The sequence below is a fragment of the Salvia miltiorrhiza genome, chromosome 5, assembly GCF_028751815.1.
Source record: "Salvia miltiorrhiza cultivar Shanhuang (shh) chromosome 5, IMPLAD_Smil_shh, whole genome shotgun sequence".
Lineage (NCBI taxonomy): Eukaryota > Viridiplantae > Streptophyta > Magnoliopsida > Lamiales > Lamiaceae > Salvia > Salvia miltiorrhiza.
In genome coordinates, this window is record NC_080391.1 from 51,959,538 (window position 1) to 51,979,418 (window position 19,881).

The following is a 19,881-nucleotide window of genomic DNA, read 5'->3' on the forward strand; positions in this document are numbered from 1 at the left end:
CCCAGAAATATGACTTCTTTGTCTTCGAGAGAGCTTTCCGTGGCCGCCTGTTTCGCTTGAATTGGAGTTCTGTGGAGGAAGTTATGGCCGTTCTCCTGAAACTGCCAGAACTTGATTTCCTGCGAAAATCTGACTCCAGCTCAGATCTTCTGCCTACACGTTTCTGGCCCTCTCTGCTCTCTCTAAAACCCTAATTAATTAGTGTGTCCGTCTCTTTTAGGGTTTGAAAATAGATCCCATATTTATACTAGTTTTTAAAGAGTTCTAGTTCTAATAGGAAACAAAAATAATACTAATAATAATAATAATAATAATAGTCTAGATAAAATTAATGGTGCATATCTATATGTATCATGTAATTATTTAAAAAAAATAAGCTATACAAGAAAATACTATTAATTAAACTTATAAAATAAATCTAAATTATCGGGGTGTTACAACCTACCCCACTTAAAATAATTTCGTCCTCGAAATTCTAGTCACGATTCTTGAGCCATATAATCTAGTTCTATGGTGAGTTAACTTCATCCTTCGCACGTGTTCCACGAACCCGTAGTCGCTACTCCATGTATAGCAGTCGTACACCGATTGCAGCCTCCTAATCCTTTCGTATCTCTCGCATTGTACACGCAAGAATTCACAACGTTCACTTAATCTTTCATATTCTTCGCGCAATTTCTCAATTCGTGCTTGTAGGGTAACTTGAGCTCTAGTGGGAGTTTGACGTGTCCGTGTCATCTAAACTCACTCACAAAACCATGGGAGCAGATTGGAAAAACAAAAATAAAAGTAAATAGAAAATGAAAAGTAAATCTAGTGAGCCAAGAGTGGGCTCTCCCATTGTGGAGAGTGGGTGCAATATGAGTGGAGACCACAATTGTGCACCCACCTTGGCTTACCATTGTGGATGCTCTAATTAATCTTAAAAATGAAATCAAATTATTAAATAGTTTAGATTAATTACTTATATTCACCCAAATAATAATAATAAAGACATAAAATGGAGGGAGTGCATCACATTCTAAGAATTGGCGCGTGAGATTAGTCGTCTTTAAATGTGTAGCATAAAATTAGGTAGTTTCCATAAGGCGTGCATTACGCACACCCTACTTTTTTTCTGGTGTTGATTGAGTTTTGAGCCAACATTTTTATATTCCAATTCTACCCCCACCCCGAATATATATTTTCTTTCTTTATTATTTTATTTTATATATTTTCTTGCCCCAATTTGTTTCTTCAAAGCTCACGAAAACAAACCCTAGACCGTGAAACTGAGGAATAAGAATCTGTTTTTCAGAGAGCATCTGAGATTTGAACCCCTAATTCGGACTGCGGTGATCGTTTATACCTGTCTAATTTCTCGAAAAGGTTAGTGATCTTCTCAGTTTTTGAGGTTTCAGTTCTGCTATTCTCAATCCCTAAATCGATCGAAGTTTAGCTGTTCGATTTAGGGGTTTTGTCGAATTTCTTATTATCTGCAAGTGTTCTTTTTAATTCCATTGTTTATTGGCTGATTCCGTTTTCTATTGCGACGTTTTGTTGCAGATTTACGAGTTTTTTATGGCGTCTCGTAATATTTTTGTCATTGTTAGTGAAATTAGTGTAATAATATGGATTACTTGGAACTTTACCCGTTTTTTGATAATCGAGTGGTAATTCGGTATTTGAAATTTGACATAGTATTTTGTTTGTTTTTAGTACTATTTTCTTTTTTCTTTTTTTAAATAATTCATTTCGGAGATTATTTCAGGAATATGCATGTGGATGAACTGATCCTCAACGATTTACAGCAACTATGAAAAATCTGGGCTTCTTTTATATAGATTTTTTTGGAGTACTTTGAAAAATTTAAAACAGTGAATGAGTTATAGTTTTTCGGGGAGTTTTTAGTGCAATTCTTGTTTATGATCTTTCAGTATTGATATGACTGTAGTATGATCTAGATTTGTCTTATTCTGCGGTTGATGTGACATTTTTCTACTGTGTTTGATTAATCCTCTAACTTGTGTTCCGGTTTCTAAATTGGATATTGTTTATATTTGACAGCCTTTTGATATTTGTTAAAGAAGATAGGCTGCTATGAGATTCAAAACTGGGGACGTGGTTGAGGTGATGAAGAGTAGGGAGGTACCAGTTTCATGGCGTGCTGCTGACATACTATCACGTAGCGGGGATACTTATACCATCCAGTATGTTTGCTATCCTGGTATGGCAAATAAGCGGTTGGTGGAGGTGGTTTCAAGGAAGTTATTGAGACCTTGCCCTTCTTCGCTACAAGGGGCGAAGAGTTTCATAACAGGAGACATTGTTGAGGTCTTCCATCAATTTTCCTGGAAGATTGCTGTGGTCTTGAATGTTCTAGGAGGCAAAAAAGAAAGTAGAAATAATAAGATCCATCACAAGGTTTCGACATGCAAGAATCGATATTTAGTGAGGCTACTTGGGTGCTCAAAGGAATTGGCTATTGATAGAACGAAGATCAGGATGAGACAGACATGGCATGATGGAAAATGGGTTCCATTGACAAAGGTATTTTTGGTTTCTATTTTATGAGACAACTGGAATCTTTTGCACCTTATATATACATGGAGGTTTCAATGATATTCAATTTTTTTGTTTCCAGCTTTTTGTATGCTTTTTTCTTGCCTACTAATGTCCTCATCTGTTATTTATTTGCATGTTCATTGTATCCATTGAAATTTGTGAACAAACTTCTTCACTGAACTTATTTGATAAGTTTTTATTCCATTTTTTTTCTTTCTTTTTTGCTACTGCATTTAAGTTCTTTTAGATCTTAAATTTTTTCAATCTGATCTCCTTATATCTGTTTCCAGATTCCTCAAGTAGGGGATGATGTAATAGTGAGCAAACCATCAAAGTCAAATTGTTGTCCGAAGATGAACTTCCAGGTTCCAGTGTTCGATTCACGAGCTAAATATCAACCTGCAGAAGATTGTGGAAACATCCAAGATGAAGCTGCACTGAGGGAATCTGCTGTGATCTCTTCAAGATCGCTAAAGAGGATGTCCCCCTATATTTCCTCCGTTGTCGAAGCCAATAACGGGCATGTACAGAAATTTAGAGCAGCGGAGAAAGAAGGCCGGAAGCAGCGAGTGGTTGCTGACCGGGTTCTTGAAAAGGTACATGCTGTTGCTTACCCAAAAGAAACTTTGGGTGAAACATACATGCATGCTTCCCATAACATTATATCAAATGGATATGATCAAATGGAGAGGGAAAAACAAAATGACGTTCTTGGCTATTCTGGGTTCAGAGACTCTGAATTAAATAGTTCTGACAGTGATGTTTGTTCTGTTGGTAGTTGTAGTGTTACTAACCAGAGTCGTAAAAACTATTATAATCATTTTATGCCTTTGCATTGCCAAGAGACAGACACCCTTTGTAGTGATGCAGAGTCTTTTTATGGTTCAGGCTCTGAGAGAAAGAGTTCCTCTCTCCCTCCAAAAGAAGAGGTTGAGGTCAGTATACGTAGCTTAGAGTTGCGTGCTTATCGCAGCACTCTGGAAGCTTTGTATGCTTCTGGTCCCTTAAGTTGGGAACAGGAAGCATTGTTGACAAATCTTCGTATTATGCTCCACATTTCAAATGATGAACATTTGAAGGAGCTGAAGCATCTAATTTCCACTAAAACTGCAATTACTGTTAGATGATTGTACAAATTATTCGTATATCATTGCTCTGTTTTATAGCAAAATTGTAGAAGTTGCTCTTTTGTCAACATTGTAAGAAGAAACATGAATGCAATAAGTTGTATCTTCTATCTCTTTCTTTGCAGACAGATTGGCGTTTTGTAACTAAGAGATACATGTCAATTCTTAATTGATCATCAAATGTAGTGTATTTTCCCAAGGCTTTTACTGTATCCATTTTTGATGATGACCTGTTCTGTCTTGTATTGCTTCTAGTTCTTTCTAAAACTCAAGTGCTCATGCCTAAAATTGTGTACACCAGTAAATTATTTTATATATGATGGTTAAGAGATGCTATTATTGTTGTGTTCGATCATGTAATAGACCTTTCTATTTGCATTCTTTTGTTTCAGATGTCCTTAACTTTGGATATTGTGCCCTACATAACATCATTACGGATTTCTACTATTCAACTACTTAGCTTTTGATGATCTGTACATGAGGAACTGAATCTGGAAGGTTACAGTTGACTTTGGCCTGCAATGTTATTGCTAGCCAAAGCTGCATTTCTGGCTCTACTTTTACCTACAGAGTAACTAATTTGATCACTGTTGACCCTTATAGTGCTTCAGTGCTGCTTTTTAGTGAAATTCTGTGTGCAATGCATTAATAATTTACTTCTGTAAGTATGATTTCTTCCATTTGACTTTGGCTGCTCTTGGACTCTGCACATGGATTTTCTGAGGATGTATTGATCATGCTTGAATCCTGTACTTATTTTCCAGGGCTACAGTTTGAGGCATGCATCATTTGCTTCCAATGGTCCAAAGCTGATGCCAGGTTTACAGCCTTTCTCTTGGCATTGAACTTTGGACGATTCAGTCGTCTACTTTCAGAGCTATGCTACAGTTATGACCGTTCTCTGGTATCACACAGTTTATGCTACTTCAGTTTTTTTCTTTTTCTTCCAGCCTTAACTCCATATTTTAGGATTTGTTTACCAGAGAATAGTAAATGTTAAAAGTGCTGTTTAACCAAAGTTCCATTTTCTGTTAGGAGTGCACTAACCATATTGAAAATTTAAGTGACTTAGTTTATACTTTTGCCATGGATATATAAATCATGTCAACAAAAAAAATTATCTATGCGCGAATCAAAGTCAGTTCTTGTCATCGATTTTCACCATACTTGTGCGAGCATCTATAATTGTTAGTTTGAACTGTACGGTGTAACGTGAGTTTGTCGTCTGAAGCAAAAATTACCGCTTTTTAATCTGATGGGGTCTCATTTTGAATCTCCAGTTCTATTCAATATACATCATCATAAACTACTTCAAAATAGTGAAAAACTGGTGGCTGTGTTTTCTAGGCATATTGCTTCAACTCATACTTTATTTGATTAACAGCTCTGTTGTGTGAACACTGATTAAATGAATGAGAATGAGCCTTGAAAACATTCTTGAGAAGATGAAAAGAGTTGGAGAGATTCAGCTGAGAAAAGAGCTTCATACAAGTCTGTCTTTCTGGTAAATTTGTGTTAGTTTTTGGGTTTGTAATATCTGTCTGTCTCCTCTACAAATTAAAAATGCATGAATGTAACTACAAATTTCACTTCTTCGATTTGTGTGCTCGCAGGGAGCAGTTTCAGCTGGCAACAATCAGCTAAGGAAAGAGTTTAGAGAAATCAATCATATATCCAATATTTTGTTTACATCTAAAAAGTTGTTATGTGAATAAATTTGGTTATGTTGATCATCTTGTCTCTCGATTTTCTACTTTCTGAAATATATTAAACTACAAACTCAAAAAAAACAAATTTCAATTATTTAATTTATTATGCACCATTTAATTTTCAAAGAAAATTTCAATTACTCATCTTGTCCACCCCACGTCATTTATTATGTTGAAATTGTAGACCTTAGACAATACATCTAGCTGCCCATTAACATGGCAATGGAAACTTGGATCATGTTACCCATTTATAAACGTGGTAAAAGTAGAGCAAGAAAAATAGGCAAGAAAAATAAGATAAATATATATAAACGTGGCAATGGAAACTTGGATCGATCAACCAACCTGTTTGTTCCACGAAAACCACGGCAAATATTTATATCAATTGTTCATATAAAAGACTAGCTGATACAAATAATACCACCTCACATATTCAGAAGATTAAAAAGCATCTTCCCACAACCATATGAAATCAACAATCCACCAGCAGTTCAAGAGAAACTACATCTACAGTAAGAACCCTCAAACTCAGATAACAATATCCTCAAAAACCCCAACAAGCACGCATGCATAATTGGGTCGCGCAATCTTTTTAGTCGAATGCCTCATCATCATCATCAGGAAGGGGCTGGCTGGCCGCCTGTAAGAGCTCAGCTTCATGCCTACACAACAAGAGTTGGAAATTACAAAACTAGGAGTTTAAAGCATAGACAAGAATCTGAGGGATTGAAGGACTTACTGTTGCTGTGCAGCCAAATCAATTTGAACTTCAGGTGGAGCAAGGGCCGGGGACTCGACAAAGTGCAATGAAGGATCACTGTCAACCAGAAAAAGGAGTTCAAAACACGACGTCAATTTGCAATACAATATTACAACTTTGACAAAACTATTACTCTTTTTCTCATACGTACCCGGCAAGCTTCCTGGCAAGGTACAAGAAAGGCTTCTCAAAGTTGTAATTACTCTTTGCTGAGATTTCATAGTACTGCAAATTCTTCTTCCTGTGGAATGTAACTTGTTTTGCTTTCACCTGCCTGTTCTTCACATCAACTTTGTTGCCACATAGCACAATTGGGATATTTTCACAGACCCTGAAATTGGAAAGAAGAAGCAAATCGATGTTATTACATGAATTTCAGCAAGCATGTCAGAACACACTGCAGCACATACCGGCAGAGATCACGGTGCCACGTTGGAACATTCTTGTAAGTCAATCGAGCTGTCACATCAAACATAATGATGGCACATTGTCCATGGATGCTGAAACAATTCGAACAAGTCAAATGTCAGACATGATTGTGCTTGTTAAAGTGTCATCATTCGATAATATAAATACAAAACTGACAGCATTAAGCAATTGCGTACATATCCAACAGTTAATATAACTTAATGCATTTCACTTACTAGTATCCATCCCTAAGCCCACCAAATTTCTCTTGACCAGCAGTGTCCCAGCAATAAAATCGGATTTTCCCGCAGTTAGTGAAGAAATCCAAGGGATGAACCTCCACACCGATAGTTGCTATTGAAAAAGAACAAAATTCATTGTGAATAATATCATGATAACTAGTGAAATGCAAACAGACTTTTTATGCACATGATCATTATAACCAGTAATTTATCTTACGTTCATATTTCTTCTCGAATTCTCCAGTGAGATGCCTCTTCACAAAGGTAGTCTTTCCTGTAATATCATGGAAAAATATCAAATTTAAATACACAGAAAAAAAAAAACAAGCCAGTTATGCAAAATTATATTCTCAGTCCTGAATATGAAATTTGGGTAAAACGTAGCTCAAATCAATACTTGGAACAAATAATAGAACATAATATACAATAAACCCTAAACTCTAAAAATAAAACACATGTTACCTCGATATAGATTCAAATAAAACATACAGCTAGATAAAACCTCGCCAAGCCACCAACACACACCAGACAAATACTACATCCAAAAAGTCATGTTTACATATAATCACTAATTCATCTAAACTCAGATCCGAAAACCGTAATTAACAATCAGACAAGCTGCATTGACCGACAAAAAACACCAAGCTAAACAATAATTTTCCACGAGATCAAACAAATGCGATTCGAGATGCCAGGTGCGAGGAAATCAAATGCAAAAAATTACCAGTGCCACCATCTCCAACAATAACAAGCTTGAAGCTAGGGTAATCCACAGTCTGTTGATTCGGCAACGCCTAAAATTGCAACAGAAACCGTAAAAATCGAACAATTCATACCAAAACAAGCGTAAATCCGATATCAGTAGCGAAAAAAATCCAACACAAACAATACGAAAATTTACCATTCGATCGGCGGCTGATCCTTTTGAGAGAGAGTTAAACAAAGCAAAGGCGGATGGTGCAGCTAGAGAGAGAAGATGGAGATGGATTGGAATTGGTTAGCGCTGCGTTGAGTGTTTGTGTGTGTGAATATATACTGGAGAAGCCCTAATTAAAGAATGCGTAGGTTTTGTGGAAGGGTTTTTGAATTTGTACTAGCTTTGAGCCAACGCGATTATCTGAGCCGTTGGATCAAAAGCCGGTCCTGGATCACGTGCGCCTCACGTGGAAATCGGTTTGAATTTGAAATCTATCATTTATTACCGTTGTTGCTCTAGAACATTGTATTTGTACAGAGGTTTTGGGCTTTGAGCCCATATGATAATGGGCCTTCATTATCATGGGTTTATTATAATTAAAATCAGCATATATCGTCTCAGAGATAGCATGAAAAATTGCACAAATCCACATAATTCTCAGAGATTCGGAGTACATCTCAACATTTTCGAAACTCTAAAAATATAATTTCTCAAATTATCCGACCGAACCTAAACTAGGTTTAACGAAGCAGACAAAATTGTCACTCATTATCACACTCACACATAGTCCCACCAATTGGAGAACTTATACCCGAAAACAAACAATAAAAAGAAAAGAAAAGAAGCATAAATAAATATATAAATTAAACCAAAAAAAGAAAAAGAAACATTTGAGTCCAAAACTACATTCCCCATAATGCAGTCAACACCTCATCACTAACCAATTCGGCTGTTCCATGCACAAAGTCTCACAAATACCTGATAAGAATATGTACTACTTTTTTGTATATACAAAATTTAGTACAGTGTCAAAACAATTGAATTATATTTACCTGTATGCTTCAAGAAACAATGTAAGATCTTTAATAGGGTTTGAAATTATGCCAACAATACTTGTTAGTTCTTAATTTGAGCAATTAAAGTTTAATCTTTCAATAGAGAGAGAAATGATCCACTAACAATGATTAAACATGGTAAAAAATGATAAATGAATCAGGAACATCATATATTTAAATCGTATCGCTGATATTTGTTCAAATTAATTATGTCAAATGAAAATGATGAATAAGCTCAGAATTAGCAGTAATTCAATTAATGTGATGGAATTTTTTACCACTACTAGGGGTGGGAATTTCGGGGTCGGGTAATCGGGTACCCGATACCCGACCCGAAAAAATCGGATATCGGGTACCTTATACTCGAAAAAATCGGGATCGGGGTCGGGGTCGGGTATTTAGGCTGTGAAAAAATCGGGTATCGGGTATACCCGAATTACCCGATTTTTTAATTAATAAATTTTAAACTATTTATTCATCCCATTCTCCTCTCTCTCTCTCAGAACACACCCCATTCTCTACGCCTCCCCTCTCTCTCTCTCAGAACACACCCCATTCTCCTCCTCTCTCCGCCATCTCTCTCTCACCAGCCGCCTCGCCACTTCTCCATCGCCGGCGACGAAAGCTATGTCGCCGTCGCGGCTCCCCCTTCCCCTATCTTGCTTCTCTCTCTGTCAAAAAGGAAATCCCCAAAATCCTAAACCCTTTCCTTCGATTTCAAGGGAGAGGCAGTCGGAGCAGCGCCTTGCCGTCGCGGTACAGCAGCAGCGTCGCTCAGCCACCTTCTCTCCCGTCTCCGTGACGTCGCGACCCTCGCCAATCGCCCCCAGATCTGAGACTTCCGATACCCTCGACCCTCGCCGTTCCGCCGCCCAGCCGTTTCCCAGATCCGAGACCCTTGTATGTATGTAATCGCCGCCCAGCCGTTTCCCAGATCCGATACCCTCGGCGCTGCTGCTTCTTCTTCTGTACATATTTGATTTTGATTCTTGAAAGTTGCTGTACAGATTCTTGATTTTGATTTTGATTCTTGAAAGTTGTTGTACAGATTCTTGATTTTGATTTTGATTCTTGAAAGTTGCTTACAGATCGGGTAATTTAGGGTACCCGAATACCCGACTCGGGTATTAGGGTACCCGATTTCAAATTCGGGGTCGGGGTCGGGTAGTGGGTTTAGGGTATTTTCGGGTTCGGGTACCCGATTTTTTCGGGTAAGGTACCCGAACCCGACCCGATTCCCAGCCCTAACCACTACAGAATTCGAACTTAGATTTAGATGTCTATTCGTGTATTACAAGCAACTTATTCGTAAATTTATATTAATTTATTCATTTTCATTTTTAACTATATTTAACATTTTTACTAAATCATTAATTTGTTTGTAGAACTTAATTTATTATATATATATATATATATATTAAATTAAATGTTATTCGAAATGAAATACTCCTATCATATATGTGGGAATATTTTATGTGGTACACCTTGCCAACATTTATATGGCTTACAAAGAGAATACTTTCCTTCATTAGCAAGCAACTTATAGGTATATATACACCAATATTTTTAATAATTAAGTAAGAGCAAATTCAGTGACAAAATAAATAATTTATATTTTCATGTCTATAAAAGGAAACCACATGGCTTTCTTGGAACCATAAAATCAACGAATTTTATCTCACAAACATTCTCTCATCTATTCAAGAAATAAATATCAGGATACTATAAACATTCTGAGCATGCATGCTTCAAGAAACAATGTAAGTGCTTTAGTTTTTTTTGTTTTGTGTTCAAGATCCAAATTAAGTTCAATGTATATTATTGAATGTTTACAAATGCATTAACTCTTGTGACATGAAAATTATCATTTTTATGGAATACTCGCATATATTAAGTGAGTATTAATATATACTTTATAGTGATTAAGTTGGTTAATTTATTATTAAACTAATTAGCCTACTTCTTAGTTATTAGTTTATGGAGCAACTAAGGATATTTTCCAATAATATAATTGAAAATATATCTTAGTCACAATATCATATCATAATTATAAAGTAAACTCCATGAGTTATTTATATTATATAAAATAGCTCTAATTAATCAATATATCTAGCGTTAAAATGAAGATTAATTAATGTTATAGTTAAATGCTTATCAAATTAATGATCAAGATCTTGACAAAACATTTTCTATCTAATGGTTATTATTATCTACTTAAAATTTCCACCAAAATATCTATATATTTTTTTCTTTCAATTTTTCTACTAGTCTAGAAATACTTTTTTGGAACTTTTAATTGTTTTTTATAGATTCGTATTTCACAACATATTTTTTAAAATTTCGCTATTTATCAAATCCTATATATAAAGTTGTAACGTAAATAAATAAATTTTAGTCCATTCCAAAGTGTATCCTGAATTTCAATTTCAACAAATAACAACAAACGTGGTGAAATTAAAGCTTATATAATATACATATATTATATTAAAATAACTTATACAAAGATTCCACTATAATATACACAGTATATATATATATGTATATATATGTGTGCGTTAATATAATATACCTATTTATAATATCATTATATTTAATGAATATATATACCTTACTTTTAAGATATTATATTTTGATGAAATAATAACAATTACATTATACCGACAATTATTCTAATAAGTGAGCAATTATTATGACATTGAATTAGTTTTTATGAATTAAATGGAGAAAATAATTCGGTCAAATTGGGTCAGCATATAATTAAACTTCCCAACAGATATAATAAATCCTTTTTGCCAAACAAAATGTAGAATTTAGAATTACAATTTATGCTGGAGAGTTTGCCATCAAGTGTGATTTTATTTTGCGATGATTGTAGTTTAAATAGGGTGCGAAAATACAATTGAGAAGTCATCTATTAGATGATGTAATGTAATTTTGACACATTTTGAGAAGTCAAAGGGAAAACATTCTACCGAAGGACGGAGGAGGGTGAGCACATTCAGCTTACTTTCATACATTTTATTATTAATTAATGTAATTACATAGTTTTATCATATTCGATTTAATTTAATGTAAATTAAATTAATGTTTGTTTGGCAGCAAAATAATGTTAATTATTACTGTTATTCCTAGAAAAATGATTATGTAGAAAATGAATAGTAATAGATTAATTTGTTTTCATGTGTTTGGAAATACCAAGAACAATTATTGGGATTCTGAATTTGTATCATTAATTAAATAAATATAATTAATCAATATATAAGAATCAACTAATTACATTTCAACATGCATAAAAATTTTCTCTAATCAAATTATTTTAGTAACAATAATGTACATTATTGAGGTTAATTATATCATTCATAATTCTAAAATTAAATTAATAGATTCTCATATAATAATAATTGATTCATAGCTCTAAACATTAATTAAGATTTGTTTGTAATAGTAGTAGTAGTAGTAGTAATAATAATAATAATAATAATAATAATAATAATAATAATAATAATAATAATAATAATAATAATCTACAACATAAAGTATGATTCATAGTTGTATGAATTAAATTAAGATTTGCTTAAACAAATAAGTTAATAATAATAATAATAATACACAACGAAAAATACTTACTAAATAAAAATTTGAATTTGTATTTTACAGAATAATATTAAATATATATGTAAGTAAGAATTTTGAGAATGAATGAAAAAAAATATCTAAAAACAATTAGGAATAATAATCCTGAAAAGTTGCACTACATCCCTTATTTTTAAGATTCTTATTATTTTTCTTATTTGATTAAAATTTAACCAATACAAAATTTAATATTTTGAAATTAAATTAATTTCCTATAATAGAATATGTGCCAAAGGTTATATCGAGAATGAAATTAGTACCATGTGCCAAGCACATGGTATGTGTCTATATGTCATGTATATCTACTCCTTCCGTCCCACTTCAATAGGCTTATTTCTTTTGGGCACGGAGATTAAGAAAACTTACTTTTTAATAGGAAAGTGGTAGAAAAGTGGTGTGGTCCACACCAATTAAGTACACATTTTTTACTCAAAATGAAAAACGAGCCTATTAGAGTGGGACATTCCAGAAAAGAAAACGAGCCTATTGGAGTGAGACGGAGGGAGTACTATTTATTTACTTACTTGAATAATAACTTGAAGGAGTGCAATAATAAGGCATTTTCTCTACTCTTCAAATGTCTATGGTATGATTCCTTTTCAATGTTATATAAATATACTTCTCTTTCTCAAACCTAACGGTTAATTATCTCTTCTCAAAACCCTTGATAAATACTTCTCTCCTTTTAACTCTCTTCTTTAATATCTATTCTCAATACTTTAGTTCTCTTTGCAATATTGTGGAATTTTTCAAGTTGCTATGAAAAATTAAAGAAAAGAAGAAGGATTGATTTGTTAATAACAATTTCAACAATGAGCACTTGATAAATAAAGTGTACCACACACTAGCCTCTAACTTTTAGTTTTCTACACCGTACATATTTTTTTCTTCAATCTCAATTTTGCATACTTTAATTTAATTTTATGATTATTAACTAGGGTTTAATATATTCAATTAGGAGCGTTTACTTTGGAGGATTAACCTTAATAGATAAAAATAATAAGGCTAATCACTTTGATGGATTGCAACTTTGGAATATTCCAATGCCCTTTATCATTTTTATCATTCAAACTAATTTTGCTAGATTCTTATCCCATGGAAACTGGAAAGGATGAGATTGGATCGAGATATCATCCCTGATAAAAATAGTCAATCATGTATATAATCAATCGTGCAAAGTAAAAATCCGTTTATCATTTAATTTCACTTTTAATTCGTTATTAGGGTTGATAAATTCAAAGATAGGGTATATAATTTTTTTTTTAATTTTTATTTTTATAAATAAAAATAAAGTATAATTCATAATATGATAATAGTGGAATATTGTGTGATACCGAATTTCATTTGATTCGCTAATATCTATATGTTATAAATAATAGGCTAAATTATCTAAAATATAGTATCAAACTATCGATTTTTTTTCAAAACAATTTTTTTATACTATCAATAATACGATCATACTTCCAAATCCTAATCCTAATATAACCTAGCTATGTCTATTTTTCAGTAATTGAAGTTTTAATTTGTACGTCAATAATCGTTGAGGAATCAAAACTCAATAAATAATAGTAAGTGTTTTAGGATTGGAAATAACAAGCTAGGCAAATAAATGTGTAGACTTAAATAAACAAACCCTACATTTGTGTTAAATAAATAAGTCGAACCTGATGAATATGATAATTTTGGGTGCAGGAAGGCGGAGTAGGCGAGACTAGTGAACGCTGCAAAGGAAAAGGAAAACGTTCTATGCAATTAGGAAGGAGGGTGAGTGCTTAATATAAATATATATAAATAATAGTATTTGGATTTATGTGGTCACATGCAAATTAAAAATTAATTAAATATTATATGGAGAATTGTGCATGAGAATGTTCAATGTTGTACACGTTCGGAGCATCTCTAGATACCTCTAGATACTTGTTATGACGACTGCTCGTGCGTCATCTCCTGCGTCGTCAGGTATGTGCACAATAAATAAATTATTCAAAGAAAATGATTTTTTTAAATAAAAAATAATTGTATTAATTCTTCACATTGCAGCTATTTTTTTTAAATGAAAAATTATACTTTCTCCGTCCCCGAAAATTATAGTCTTATTACCATATATATCGTTAATTATGTTCATGAAAATTATAATTTTTTAATTATTTGAAAATGACCCACAAACTTCCTCACTCCATATTTACAAAAATGTGTGAAATTCAACCTCCACTCAAAATACAACTATACATTTTTTGTTAAAATTAGTATTGTTTCTTTTGGACTATTTTTTAGAAATGAAGGAAGTAAAAAAATAGCTACAATATGAATAATATAAAAAAATAATTAAATTTTTCTTCACTTTGGTTTTTTTTTTTTTTTACTATTTTTCTAATTTATAGTTAATCATGATGTGGATGCATAGCATCACTCTTTCTTTTAATCTTCAAGGCCAAGGGGATGTCTTCCTCTTTTGGAGTTTAAAATTTTAACGAAAAGTTTTAAGTATTCAGCGTAAAGATTAAAGAACAATGCCTTTACTTTTTATTTTGACTTTGAATAGGCTTGCCGTCGACGGTTACTGAGGCAAAAAATGAATGAAAAATTCAAGGCCCTCCAGGAATTAGTTCCCGATTGTAGTAAGGTCCGTTAATTAATATATGTCCATTTTCTGAATTTTATTCATTCAATTTAATTTGAAAAAAGTTTACGGTTATAAGTAAGGGATAATTGCGTGAAAATACACAAACTTTGCCAAAAATCTATATTTGACGCGAAGTTAGGATTTTACATTTTAATACACCAACTTTCGTTGTTGTCCAAATTTGACACGACTTAATTCTTAAAAATTCAAAAAACAACCTCTTTTTGTAAATAATTATACAAATACCCACTTATGTTATTATTTGGGACATTTAAACTAAAACAAGATATTTCCTTATGATGTTTTCTTTTAATCTTTGATTCGCGCCTAAAATGGTTTAAAAGAAAACATCATAAGGAAATATCTTGTTTTGGTTTAAATGTCCCAAATTATAACATAAGTGGGTCTTTGTATAATTATTTACAAAAAGGGGTTGTTTTTTGAATTTTTAAGATTTAAGTCGTGTCAAATTTGGGCAACAACAGAAGTTGGTGTATTAAAATGTAAAATCCTAACTTCGCGTCAAATATGAATTTTTGGCAAAGTTTGTGTATTTAGGTGCAATTTGTAATTATCATAACTAATCTCCTGTTTTAAGGGAGGCCAAGCATCAATCCTGGATGATGCGGTCAAGTACATAACGAACCTGCAATTACAACTTCGGATGGTATATTCTACTTCTTTTATTTCATTTTAAAATTATATAAAAAAATGTAAAATATGTTACTCCATTATGTAACAGACTTATTTTGGCACCTATTTTTTTTTTTCTCTCTCTCATAGATGATGGCAATAAGAGCAATATGGTCCACATTCTGGCCTGCAGCAACGATGATACCCCAGGCTGGAATGTGGAACCCTAGTCTTGCACCATTGTTGCAAATAACAGGACGTAGTGATGAAATGAAATATGAGACTGAGACGAAAATCCCAGAGAATTTGGGTTCAACAACTTATTACTCATTTTTGCCACCACGACCAGCTCTTTCTTATCAACAGGTACTTGCCTCTCTTTACTTATTTTTGTTAAAGACATTTACTGTTGAGAATTAGCCTATTAGATAAAAATATTAAGCCCGGTCCCTTGTTTATTTAGATGGATTTAAACTTTGGGACATCCCAAAATCCTTGATTGTTTATATCATTTAAGCTCGTTTTGCTTGATTCATATCCTATTACATCATACTCTTGATGATAAAAATACTCTCAAACATGCAAATTAAACACCCCCTTAGAATTATTAGTTTGTCAATACGTAAATTTTTAGTCAATTCATGAACTGTACATGAACTTTAATGTTGATATAATATATATATATATATATATATATATATATATAAACTTTCGAATTATTATGATTTTACCAAGAAACTAAAATCCCCAAATTTTCTTAAATTTTTTAAAAAGCGGTGCATATATTTTCGTCTTTTGCATCGTTCTAGCTAGTTTGAATATATATGCAGTAATTAAGTTTGTGTTTCTTAGAACTTTTTCAAAGCAATGAATTTTAGTTTAATCTCCACTCGTCGGTGCGAGTGGAGGATCGATCCGGGTCTTGGGGAGGGGGGCTGCACTGGAGACGCGGGCTGATGCGAGGCCGTGTCTTAGCCAAGACACGGGTTGAAGGCGAGAAATGTATGGCGCGTCCTGAGGACGCGCCCAATTAAAAAAAAAATCGAAATTCATTATTTAAAAATTCGAAATTCATTATTTAATTATGTTTTTAATTTTATTTTAATTATTGTAATGTTTAATTTTATTTTTAATGAAATTGAGAATTTAAAAATAAAAGTGTAGAAATATGAATTTTGTGAAAATGAAGATCTAAGACACCCTTTAAGACACAATGCATTGGAGAGGGGTGTGTCTTAGGTGGGGACCACCATCTAACACACCCCCTAAGACACAACCCACTGGAGATGCTCTTAGAGATAGATTTATATTTGTGGATCTGAATTTTGTGGTAAAATCACAATAAGTTGAAAAGGTATATATTATCGTGCCAAAATGATTAAAGTTCATGTGTAATTTATAAACTGGCTAAAGAGTATATATGCGTATTTACATGCCAATATTCTTTATATATATATATATATATAATTATACTAGTATTTGCACCTCATGCAATGCACATGAAATATTTTTATATTTTTATAAAATTGATACCAACTCATTTATTATATTTATAAATAAAAAAAATAATTTTAACTCTATATGATTGAGTTGAATATTGAAATAATAAAAAAATAAAGAAGAATTCACAATAATAAAAATTGATATTATGAAAAGGCAAAAAATCAAGTTAAATTAAAAATAAAAATAAAAAGGATTTGAAAACAAATTTTATTCAAAAAAATGAGAGAGGAGAGAGATTTTTTTTTAAAAAAAAACTTAGTCTTTAAATAAATATAACTTTTACATTTTAAATCAAATATTTACATAAAATACATCAAATCAAAGGTTTTATCATAATCTTTAATTTGATATGCATGTAACATATTTTATAGTTAGTCGAATTTAGTAATTTTAGAAATAAAGAAAATTATAGAAAGATAAATAAAAAGGAAATAAAAAGAATAAATATAGTTTACAAATAAACCTTCAATGTTAGTATAACTACAAAATTGCCACTTAATTTTGAAATCAATTTGAAATCTTGACTTTTTAAGATATTATAGATATGCAATAGTTTAAATGGTAAGTTGATGTTGAAGATATTGCAGCAATTTGTTCCCATGAAAGCAGGAGGATCAGAGGCCACAATGCTGCCAACTCAGATCATTCTACCTTCGTATGATCATAATCAGGATCAGGATGATCATGATCCCTCTCAATCTAGTGATGAATGGTACATATATAGTTAATTTTCCCTTTCTGAGATTGCATGTATTATTCATTGGAAATTAATGAATTTAAAGTGTAGATATGGATCGAGTTAATTTAGGAGTATTTATTTGTTTAAATCCGATATGGGTAAATATTTAATTAATTTTTTCCTTTTTGAGCGAGGGAGCTCATTATTTTTCTCACATTGCATGTGTTGTTGACTGTGAATTTGGTATGAATGCAGGTATAGCAGTTCAGAGATAGAATGAAAGGCCGTTTTCTTGCATTACTTATTAGGGGAGGAAGGAGTTATCAATAATCATAGTTGTCGTTGTCGTCGTCGTCGTTGTTGTTGTTTTTGTTGTGGTGGTTGTTGTTGTTAAATTAATTCCATAATCGCGAACTGCAATAGCAAGTGGCCTTATTTGGAAAACTCTTAAATCCACGATTAACCGCGGACTAATAATTGAACTATTATTGTGCAATTGTCCGCATCATGCAGCTACTCCAATTAGTTGATAATTAGAACTTAATTAATCTGAATTGTTCTCATTATAAATTAGTAAAATATCATACTTGTGGTGTTTCATGAAACCAACACCTAAACTACGAAGTGAAAAGCATGAACTATACCTAGTAAAGTTGATCGGAAAGAGCAAAGTAACAATCGGAGAATTGAGCACGAGAGCAAAAATATAACTGTTGTATTCAAAAGCGAATGATAGCGTAATTACAATGCACGAGTATGAGGTCTATTTATAGAGTACAGGGAAGGGTAAAATGGTAAAATTGGTGTAAGCGCATGTATTTGGCGTGGTCGAAGGGTATATCCGGAATTTCATCTTCACGCGGGAAGTCTTCCGCGTTTCTGGCGATACCTCTGATGGAGGTGATCTCTCTGGTGGGGATAACTTCTCTGGCATGGAGAACTTCTCTGGCGTGGAGGACTTCTCTGGCGTGGAGGACTTCTCTGGCATGGAGGACTTCTCTGTCGTGGAGGACCTCTCTGGCGTGGAGGACTTCTCTGGTGTGGATGACTTCTCTGACGAGGATGACTTCTCTGGCAAGAGCCATTCCTCTGGTGGATGAGTTGTCTCTGATGGATGAAATCCCTCTGGTAAGAATGATTCTTCTGACCAGTATGATTCCTCTGACGAGGATGATTCCTCTGATTTGTATCATTTCTCTACTCTGCACATATTACTCCTCATCAACTTGGTTGCAACATGCAAAAATGGAAAAAATCTTGTTCAAATTTATAATTAGAACTTTTCCTATTTGTTAGAGTCGGGCTAATCCAACATGCAAAAATGGAATTAGGCCGAATAGGCCAATGCATGAAGATGAATAGGGCCAATTTTTTAGCAACTAATTTTTTAGCCTATCCCTAAAATTGAGACAATAAACCCAATAAACTGAAGCTACGTGCACCAGCCCAACTGCTGCCTGCTGGATTATTTGTTATTATTATAGTTATTTTTGAAGAGAAAAGATAGCAAGTTTTATTCCATAGCAACTGGATTATTTGTTATTGAATTTTAGATATATAGCTTGAGATAATGGGGGAGAGAGATTCCAGATTTTTATACATATACTTTTTTCCATCTAACATTAAATTGGCGTGGTTTTGACTTTTGATATTTTGATGGAAAAAAATCCACGTATAATCCACCTAATAAATCAACGAGATTATTTGTTATTTCATCATTAAATTTTGTAAAGTGGGGTATAGGGTAGGGTTAATATAAAAATCCCTCTTAAGATGAAAACTAGGAACCAATTTAAAGCCATTGATTTAAATAAAATAGAGGGCTGAGATTAAACTACAGATGCACAATTTCGATTGCATAGATGCACAGTTTCAATTGCATAGATGCACAATTTCGATTTGCTTGAGTATTTTGCATTGTTGGTTTCAATTGCATAAATTGCATATTTTTAAGTGCACACTAAAATATAATAGATGCACAATTTCTTTTGTTAACTAAATCCTAACCATTAGATCTAATATTTAAAAGGTGAAGATTAGGTTCCTAGTTCTCATTTTAACAGATGTTTTTATTAGAACCTCTTCCGTGGGGTATAAATTGATTTTTTCTTTTTCACAATATGGGCTTTTAAAATGAAGACGTGAACTGAGGACACTTGTTAACAAAAATTGAGTCACAGACTATTACTAAACCTTGAATTTTAGATAGCTTGAATTATTTACATTCCATTTTTTTTAATGGCTACCGAGATGGTGTTTGACTAAACC

The 19,881-nt window shown here is 32.8% G+C and overlaps 3 protein-coding genes across 3 annotated transcripts; 2 read left to right on the forward strand and 1 right to left on the reverse strand.

The window, feature by feature from the left end:
• The first annotated feature begins 1,097 nt into the window (after positions 1–1,097).
• Positions 1,098–3,870, forward strand: LOC131024934 (uncharacterized). The gene is made up of 3 exons (XM_057954495.1): positions 1,098–1,368; positions 2,047–2,529; positions 2,835–3,870. Exons 2-3 carry the CDS (start codon positions 2,080–2,082, stop codon positions 3,669–3,671), a joined length of 1,287 nt encoding a protein of 428 aa, XP_057810478.1. The 5' UTR covers positions 1,098–1,368; positions 2,047–2,079; the 3' UTR covers positions 3,672–3,870.
• Positions 3,871–5,728: 1,858 nt separating this feature from the next.
• Positions 5,729–7,990, reverse strand: LOC131024967 (GTP-binding nuclear protein Ran1A-like). Its single transcript, XM_057954559.1, has 8 exons — positions 7,692–7,990; positions 7,515–7,584; positions 7,008–7,064; positions 6,785–6,902; positions 6,551–6,640; positions 6,292–6,471; positions 6,120–6,197; positions 5,729–6,042 (listed from the first exon to the last, which is right to left on the reverse strand). Exons 1-8 carry the CDS (start codon positions 7,692–7,694, stop codon positions 5,973–5,975), a joined length of 666 nt encoding a protein of 221 aa, XP_057810542.1. The 5' UTR covers positions 7,695–7,990; the 3' UTR covers positions 5,729–5,972.
• Positions 7,991–15,594: 7,604 nt separating this feature from the next.
• On the forward strand, positions 15,595–17,925 carry LOC131025003 (uncharacterized). The gene is made up of 3 exons (XM_057954601.1): positions 15,595–15,797; positions 17,522–17,646; positions 17,869–17,925. Exons 1-3 carry the CDS (start codon positions 15,630–15,632, stop codon positions 17,891–17,893), a joined length of 318 nt encoding a protein of 105 aa, XP_057810584.1. The 5' UTR covers positions 15,595–15,629; the 3' UTR covers positions 17,894–17,925.
• The last annotated feature ends 1,956 nt before the right edge of the window (positions 17,926–19,881 follow it).